At 43.6% G+C, this 9,302-nt stretch overlaps 1 protein-coding gene across 1 annotated transcript; it reads right to left on the bottom strand.

Annotated features, from left to right (window-relative positions):
- Window positions 1-224: 224 nt before the first annotated feature.
- Window positions 225-8,090, bottom strand: ASF1B (anti-silencing function 1B histone chaperone). The gene is made up of 4 exons (XM_033139698.1): window positions 7,922-8,090; window positions 3,965-4,080; window positions 2,811-2,987; window positions 225-1,329 (listed from the first exon to the last, which is right to left on the bottom strand). Exons 1-4 carry the CDS (start codon window positions 8,028-8,030, stop codon window positions 1,132-1,134), a joined length of 600 nt encoding a protein of 199 aa, XP_032995589.1. The 5' UTR covers window positions 8,031-8,090; the 3' UTR covers window positions 225-1,131.
- Between the last annotated feature and the right edge of the window lie 1,212 nt (window positions 8,091-9,302).

Below are 9,302 nucleotides of genomic sequence, written 5' to 3'. Positions count from 1 at the left end.
GGTTGGACTAGATGACCCTCAGAATTATAGAGTTGGAAGAGATCCTAAATCTTACAGATCTTTAACACTGCACACAACTATATTTTGCCACTCCTGCTTTAAGGAAGCAAATTCTACCTACGTCTTTTTTAACCTCGCCAAAATGAGTATTCCCTCACAGTAAAAGCTTTAATAAGGTTCTCTCTGTATTGAACCAACTAGATACCACTTAAGAATTCACAAAATAGTTTATTCCAAAAAGTTTTATTGGTCAGACATACAATGCAAAAATGTTTTAAACACCTATATGCTGTGTTCATCTCTAAAATACCAGGGAGAGAAATAGAGAGATCAAGTATCAGGGCAGGTAATAACAGAAAAGGAGGGTGTGGGACTGGAGGCAGGTCAGAAAAAGAAGAAGTGCAGGCCTTTTGAAGAAAGGCATGTTTCCTCTGTGGAGGGATTTGTAAACTTAGCCACTGCCTAAAGGAGTTGATGCAATTCCTGCTCACTGTGGCCTTGGGCAGATTTTGGGTCAGTGGTAGATAGAAGGCCAACTGGTGCAAGCTAAAAGAGGGAGCTCTCAAAAGCAGTGCTGGGACCCTTGTGCAAATAGGTAAATTGTACAGCTTAAATCTCATCATCCATCACCTTTTACTAAGCATAGATTGTAAAATTGGGACAGGCTTATCAACTCCTGAGAGGCATCAAGACCTGTCTGCAATTGCTAGCTATTCTGCCAGCAGCAACTCATCAAGACTTAGCTGTGTTGAAACAGAAAACTGTCCTGAAAAGAAGGCACCCATATGCTAGATTCCCAGGAAATGGGTGCACAAAATAACAAGGAAGCTCCCATTGCTCAGCCTTCTGGAGACCTGGAACAAAGGAGGGAAACACAGGGTTCTTGTTTATGCAGCTAGACTAGGTGCCTGTCAAGGGTCGGTGGCAGGAGGATCCAAGTATCAATGAAGAAATACTATGACAGAACAGACCTGTAGATCTGTTACAAACCCCAACACAAAAAGGACTCTCAATTGTCAATCTCCATAGACATATGAGTTGCTTCATTATCCCAAATCCCTCCTACATCTCCCACAAAAACTTGTCAGCTGCTCTTCACTACGCAGGGTCCTCAACATTATTGTGTTTGGATCACATACAGTCCATGGAATTCTCTGGTTGCAGACCCATGGAATGGACCAACCCTTTGATGTAGGCACAGCTAGGAGGCAGGAAGCTATCAGGTTCTGGGTCTACATTTTCAATATTGTCCATCTGGTCTCTAGGACCATCCCAATTGATGTGGAAACGGGTGACTCTGGGGTTCGATGCCAGGATATTCCTCTGCAGCTGGAAGTAAGAAAAACAGGGGTCAAAGTTACATAGGTTTATGATTGGATCAACTTTCTCGGCTGACAGCTACTCAATTCCTGCAGCAATATCAAGAAAGGAGAGGGGTAACAGAAGTAAAAAATGGTTTTAAAAGTTAACACTATTATATTTTGTGACAACATAGAGAGAAAATTTATATCTGGGTGTAATCCTTCCAATTCTATTTCACATTGGTAATCTTTCTTACTTTTTGACATGTACAGGGCACCTACTTACCTTGCACACTGGGTTTCAAAATGGCAAACAAGACTTGAACCAAACTCTATAGTCCATAGGCTCTTAAAATCTGCTGCTGTGACAGCATTCTTAAGAGGACAATCAGACCAAAAATTAGCAAAAGAATGGGATTGTGTTAAAGAATATATGAAAAAAATTTGTTCTGTAGTAAGTATATTGGTAAGTAACAAATGAGGTTTTGCAGGGTTAAAGAAACTGAAAAACGGTGCAAAAGGTATAAACAGAGATAATTTACATTAGACACAACAATTCAGAAAGATTAAAAATTTTGAGGTCTCAAAACAGAGGAAGGAAGTCAATATGTGTATATGTACGTAAAGATTATTATGATGGCATGGTTTTCTTTGTAGGTGTTTTTTTTTCTTTTTTTGGATTTTATGTTTGTAATTTTTGTTGTAATTTTGCATTGAAAATATTTTTTTTAAATAAATAAATAAAATCTGCTGCTGTGACTCAGTAACCCCAATTTTCTTTCAGTGCTTTGAAGCCCTTTGTCAGAGCACAAACCTTCCCAGGAGGGAATCATCAATGTCCCCTCAACTCACAGAGCTAAGTAGGTACCTCACTAAACATATTAATCTTCTCTTTGAGATTTAAAGCTCCCTCAAACTACTCCACTGCAGCCACATCAATCAGCACATAATATGATGAAGATGCAATTACAAACAAGGTTTTATCTGAATGCAGCTGTAGCAGGCCTTTATCACTACTCTATTCTACAAAAGTGTATTTAAGTTGTGCTATAACTCCTGGGAAAAAATCAAAGCTCCATTCTATATCACAAGGGCTGCCCACTCCACAGCTTTCTGCTCAAAATGCACTATCTTATTCAGAATGCAGGCAATAAATTAATACTGAGCTGAACTCATTGTATAACTTTCTACTTCATATTGTCATCGCAAATAACATCTACCCTCCCCCTGCATAGCATTTTCCAACACTGCAAAGTGACTGTGTCTCAAAGGTTACTACTCTGGCCTTGTAAGGATTTTGTACTCCCCAAAAGAAATGGGAACCACCAGGCTGGAGGACAAATACAACCCTCCAGGTCTCTCTATCTGGATTCTCCCCAAGCCACACCCCTCACTTGCCTTGCTTTGCATTCTGTTAAGGGTCCCCAATCCAAATTCCCAAGGCAAGGACATGGCCTTCATGAAGGCCAAGAAGATGGACAAGCTGCTTTTATCAGATCAGTGTCTCACCTGGGAGAAGTCTGGCTTGACGGGTGGGTTCTCCCTTAACTCAGGATCCATATATTCATTGTTGACATAGTATCCAATGCGGATGAATTCTTGGCCCAGATAGGTACAAGTGATAAGTATTACTGTAACTCCCACAGCATCACTTTCAGGGATTAGATCAGGGTTGGGGGCATTGGCCTGCAGAGAAAACAGCAAAACAAGGTAAGTGACATTTTCATCCTGCCTGTCTTTAAAAGAAAACTCAGGACAGCATGCTTGAGGCTTTTCCATTTCATCCTCATTGCAATTCTTGAAGAATATTAAAACTTTAAATTACCCACTCAGTTTCTAGGCTGAGTGGAGATTTGAACCTAGGTCTGTCTGGTCCAATCTTGAATGAGAATACTACAGAGTCCTCATTCAAGATCCATTGAGGTGTATATAGCCAGGAATGGGCTTATGTTGCTGGAACAAAGTGATACAGTTATAGATGAAATGCCAACAGACTGGAGTTCATAATCAAAGCTTTTTTTTTTTTTATTTCTCTCGGTGCTGTGCCACAACAAAGACAAGCAACAAAAATATGTAGTCTCAGAAAACCAAGCAAAAGATTCAGGTAATTATCCTCATGTCAGTTCACCATGATTGTAAAATTATTGCGGAGAAAGAAAGCTGGACTACAGATGGTAGAAAGGCCAAAGATGGAGTTATACTTCAACACAAATTGAAGTAAGCAATGCAGTTGCAGTTCCAAAGCCAGTGAACTGGGCCACTAATTTAATCAGCCTCCATCTTAGTTTAGTGTTCTAACAAGAATTACTATCCTGAAAGCACTGGCTAACTATGTTGTTAAGAGTTGTACCACCCCAGAATGCAGCAGTGCCCTGTAATTACTACAGCAATGTTATCAGCACAGGTCAAAGAGCCACATTTATTTTTCTTCTGAGCAAAAAGGATTTGAGACTTTGATATTAACACATTTATTTGTTTATATCATCATCAGCAATTCATTTTCTCCAGGTAACAATCATTTCTCTATTAGGGAAAATGAAAATAAAAAAGCTTAAAAATGAAACAGGAGGTCCCTTTCCAATGAATCGGAAGAGAAAAATCTAGAGACTGGAGCCTTAGGCTTATCTTTCCTATCCTTCTCCAAGAGATAGATCTAAACTTACTTCAAACACAAACATATGCCTCCCAGCTGGAACAGGTCCCACCAGCACTGAGTCAAGAACTTGGTCATATTCCTCACTCTCTGCAGAGCCCACATAGATGATCTTCCACTCCAAATCTGAAAGGTAAAAGCAACAGGGATGCAGTTGGCAAGAGTGTGGGCACCAGAATCCTAGACGGATTGAGGGAAATTTCCCTTCATCTTCAGAAAGCCAATACATTGAAATAAACCATTAGCACCAGTGTTTGGAGAATGTGCACACCAGTTCAAGAGCAGGGTTGAATAACCTCTATTGTTTTCCAGTGTCTCAAAAAAACATTTTCATATCCACAGTTCATATTGTTAAACAATGATGGGGAAATTTTGGGTGAAGATTGATGTAATGTTTGCAAAGCAATGGGCTCAATCTGGAAGCACGCTCACAGTGTTCAGTAGATGCCTCTCTCTCCCTCCCTCCAGGTCAAGGTCTGCAAATCTGCCATATAAGCCAGCAGTGGGCATCACTCATAATCTCATCAAGATTCCTCACCACAATCCTTGGAGCAGTTTAGTAAAAAGTTTGTTTTTTTTTAACACAGTTTCCTTTTTTTAAAGAAGAGGTGCAGATGCAATTAAATGCAAATATACAAATAGAGTTTTAAATTCTTTTTCTTTAGAAAAGCAAGATAGCTTTCCTGCATAGGGGAGGAGCAAACTGCAAAGGCTCCCACCATGGGTGAAGAATCTGCTATGCAAAATTTGCTGTGACTTCCAGTTAGCTATTATGTCTGTCTTGAACATTTATGGATTATTTCATTAGTCAAAAGTCAGAAAATATTGTGCACAATCTGCCATGATAGACCACTGGTGCAGCTATGAATGCTAGTAGTTCTCTCACATGGAACAGTAATGCTAATTAACAAGAACTTGTATCCAATGATGTGAGGTCATGAATAAATGAAGTCCACTGTTCCACATTTTTGTGCCAAAAACAATGCAAGTCAAAAGGGATGTTAGCAAACGGAGCAATCATCAGGAGCAACAAGAAACTATAAGGAGCTGTGAGGAATGTGCAAAAGTATCCCCATTTGCTCACCAGAAATCCCTCTTTGCTGTCCTGGCTTTTTGCTAAGAAAGAACTTCTCTTAACAGGAGATTAGAATCTGAAATAGGAAGTTGATCCTATGCTGCAGCTCACTCTCATGTGCCTTCTATGAACTTTACTACTTTGCAGGTAGCGCTTTTTTGGCATCTGTCCACACAGAGGTTATTAAATTTAGAAAACTTGCAGCTGCTCCTAAGTTGGAAAGGCCATACACATCTTGCCCCAAAGTAAAGGATCTCACTGTGATTTTCTGTACCTCCAGTTCTCCCCAATCTCAACACTGTTAAGAGAAGTCTGGTCTTAATAATGTATGTGAAGGCCATATGCTTTATTTTAAAAAAGCGATGGCAAAACCATAGCCCTGACATTAAAACATGCCCCTCTGCCAATCCTGCTCTGCTCAGCTGACTCCCTGCTTGCAACTTCTGAAGCTTCACCAAGCACTGCCCAATCACTTTCAAATATATCTTTTCCAGCTGTAAGGCTAGACATTCAGTTCTTTTAACAAAAACTGCAACTCCCAGAATACTAAACTATGCACCCAATACCAAATTTCATGGTTTTTGTAGCATCTTGTCACAGGAGCCCGTGCGGCTTCGTTTTTTCAAAGTAATGAGTTTTGTTATCAGAATTGTTTAGGTTAGCTAACCTGAGTTCAACTAACATGAAATAGTTTGGGAGGATTCTCCCCCTACTGCTCTTTATTCTTTTGGTTTGACTTTTGTAGCTTTCTGTAGTTTCTATAATTAATTTCCCTCTGAGGAAACAGACTCTTATCCAGTGAAACGAGGAAGAGCCGGCATCTCGTTAGGGTTTTCATTTGAGTTGCATATATTTTTGTCTAATTCCACTTAGTTGTTTAGGGGCCCTCACCCCATTTTTTGGAGTTGTGTTTAGTTAAGTTTGGGTTATATCTTTACTACACATTCACCTCGTTTTAGGGATTGTCACGGCTGAGTATTTTATACTTTTTTCCTTGGTTGTTCACCTATATTTTATGGCAGTGTTCCCTTTTTTGCATGCTATTCTCCAAGTTTATGCAGAAGAGAAACCTGTCTGCATGATAAGCTACTCTATTTTAAAAGCCTGACTTACAAATTTTCTCTGTGGAGAGGGCCATAATTTCGGAAGCTCTTGATTTGCACTTGTGCCTGCTGCTCATAAGAAAACCAGTAGCCTAAATTTAAGGTTAAGGAAATGACACACCTTGTAAACCTTCAAGAGAACAACCATTTAGAAAGCCAGATTTCTCACAATGTCCCACACAATGACATTTTTAGCCCACTCCTACCCGGGGACAGAAGCAGCAACTTTCCATCAAAGGAGTCCTGAACCAAGTCAAACTTGCTTCACACAATCCAATGTAGTGGAAGATCACCAAGGAGTAGAAATAAGGAACGCGGTGATTTTCAATTTAACAATCCAGAATCCACAATAGTAGGGGAAGAGACTGGTATGGTCCCAAGGGGTAGGCAGAATGGTACCACATAATACTTTGGCATTCTCTCAGAAGAACAGTTGATAGGGCCAGAGCCAATGACAGGAAGTCAACTTATTCTACTTTTGCCCCCATGTTCATCCTTGTTGAGTACAGAAATGGTAACAGATTAAGGAGAAGCAAGATGATAAACAGTGCCACTTCCTGGATAGGATGCAAGTGGCAGGTGGGGGTTAGCTGAGGGCAGGCTGAGTTTAGTGGGCCACTGCCCCATTTGACTTAACAGACCAGCCTTCATAATTTTGCATTAGACCGCTGCAGTATCTAGTGAAGAATAATTAAACACCATAAGAAATTGATAACAACAAACATTCAGCTGAAATTGAAAGAACTCAGATAAGTTACCAACACTATAGAGTACAATTCCTAGTTTTCCATGTTACTGACTGCCAATGAATGCCCGGGAAGGCATAGCTGTTAGCCAGTAGTAAGCCTGGGAGATGCACATGGTTAATGACTAGCTGCGTTCCTACTATAGCATTCAAGAAACTCTTCCTATAGGAACAAATAAGGAGCCTATGGTTTATTTGGAGGGAAAGAATATGGGCATTCATTCTGGAGCTCTCTGCTGATCCCATCAAGCAGCTACACCTTGCCCCCACAGAGCTGCTGGCATTGAGATCAGGACAAGGCCTGCACTAGGGCTCCCACCCCAAAACAGCCAATGCTATTTTATTTCATTTAAATCCTACCTTTACCCCAAGGAGCTAAATGAGACATGCATAGGTCCCCCCCCCCCCACTTCTAAAAACCCTGTGATGTAGGTTAGATGCCAAGCTCAAGGTCACCCAGGGAGATGCCTGGCTGAGTAAGGATTTGAACCATGGTCTCCTCAGCCCAAATCCCCACCCCACACTGCCTCTTTGCCCAGACCAACATTATTGCCGGGTGGGGCTTCCTGGCAGGGGCCAAGGCCTCACTCAGCAGAATGGCCAGAAGGACACCCCACATCCGGTGACATTTTGAAGTGTGTGTGTATGCATATATATATACACACACACACACACACACCCCATCTCAAGAGCAGCCTCGCCCCAATTAAGCTGCTAAGTTTCTGTAGGCTAAAAACTTAAGACACCAAGTTGGGAAAGCTATATTTTTATTTTTAAAGGTAGTTAGAAGGTGTAGCGCCCACGTAGCAGCCCCTGTGTGGAGAGCCGTGTTCAGGCTGACAAAATAAAGCCATAGCGGAAGCCCCGGGAGTGGAGGGGGGGGGCACACAGCCCTGCCATCCTGGGAGGAGGGGTGGGGGCTCGTGGGCGTCGGTTGCAGACGGGCGCCTCGTGCGACGGAACCTGGCTCGGACTGAGGGTCGGTTGGGGAACAAGGCTACTGGCGCGGGAGCTTCTCCTCCCCCGCCCCCCTCCCGTACTCACCGTGAGGCAACGCCTCCCCGCACTCGAATTGCACCTGGAAGCGGAGCGGGTGGCCGAAGGGGCTCGGGTTCTCCAGCAACGAAACTCCCAGGACAGACACCCGCGCCATGACAGATCTCTTCTTTTCCCCCCGCCTGCCTGCCTGCCTGCCTGCCTGCTTCCTTCTCCTTCTCCCTCTCAAGCCCAAACGCCGAAAGCCCACTCCCCGCGCGCCGCCGGCTTAACGACGGAACGGTGGAGCCACCAATCCCCGCGCGGCGATCGGAGACGCTGCAGCCAACCCCAGAGCTTCGCGCCTCGGCTCCCCCGCCTACTCCTCGCGCGCGGCCACGCCCACTTCTCCCTCCGCCAATCCGCCTTCCCGACTCTGTCCCTGGCGGGAGCTAAATCTAAACAATGAGCGTTCGACTCCGAGTCTCCCTCTCTCCGCTCCGCTCCGCTCCCCTCCCCTTGCGCGAGCTGGCCTTCGCCGCCCACCACCAATCAGCGCGCGCTCTGCCTGTTCCGTTTTGCGCGCTCAAAACGCGCAGGCGGCCAATTGGTGCCTTCTGGCGAGTTATTAAGGGACCGAGCCAACGAGGAATTTGAAAGACGGGCGAGAAAATATTCTTTGGCAAGCCTAAATGTCCCACGTCACGTGCAGATCAGTTTTAACATTGTACACTGGCTTAATAAATGAAATCCCTGCAGAGTTCCGAAGAACGTTCAGATTATAGGAGAACAACTAACTGCCGCCGTTCCGCAGCAAATCTGCAACTAGCTTCTGACTCCCTCTTTCCGTCTAGACAGAACAGGAAGGCCCCTTAGGTAACGGAATGTTACATTTAAAGCACATGGCTTCCCGCAAAGAATCTTGAGAGCTGTAATTTCCCTCATTAAAAAAATAAAGTAAAGGTAAAGGACCCTGACAGTTAAGTCCAGTTGCGAACGACTCTGGGGTTGCGGTGCTCGTGCTCATCTTGCTTTACAGGCCCAGGGAGCCGACATTTGTCCGCAAACCGTTTTTCCGGGTCATGTGGCCAGCATGACTAAACTGCTTCTGGCCTTCCCACCAGAGCGGTACCTATTTATCTACTTGCACTTTGACGTGCTTTCGAACTGCTAGGTTGGCAGGAGCTGGGACCCAGCAACGGGAGCTCACACCATCGTGGGGATTTGAACCTTCTGATCTGCAAGCCCTAGGCTCAGTGATTTAGACCACAATGCCACCCACGTCCTTTATTTTCCCCCATTACAGAGACACAATTCCCAGCACCCTTAAACTACAGTTCCTATAATTCTTTGAAAAAAACCATAGATCTTAAATGTATGATGTGGAGCGGCCCCAGGGGGGAGGTGGGATATGCTATCCTAAAACAAGGCAAGGTAACATCTTTATAAC

This window comes from Lacerta agilis, chromosome 2 (assembly GCF_009819535.1).
Source record: "Lacerta agilis isolate rLacAgi1 chromosome 2, rLacAgi1.pri, whole genome shotgun sequence".
NCBI lineage: Eukaryota > Metazoa > Chordata > Lepidosauria > Squamata > Lacertidae > Lacerta > Lacerta agilis.
The sequence above is the reverse complement of the archived record's forward strand: the minus strand, read 5'-3'. Positions and strand labels throughout refer to the sequence as shown.

Coding starts and splice junctions, on each gene's coding strand:
- ASF1B (XM_033139698.1), bottom strand. CDS start 8,030: ATGGCGCGGGTGTCTGTCCTGGGAGTTTCGTTGCTGGAGAACCCGAGC. Junction 2,988..3,964: donor GGCATATGTTTGTGTTTGAA/GTAAGTTTAGAT, acceptor TTTTCTCTGCAG/GCCAATGCCCCCAACCCTGA. Junction 1,330..2,810: donor TCAAGCCAGACTTCTCCCAG/GTGAGACACTGA, acceptor TCTTACTTCCAG/CTGCAGAGGAATATCCTGGC.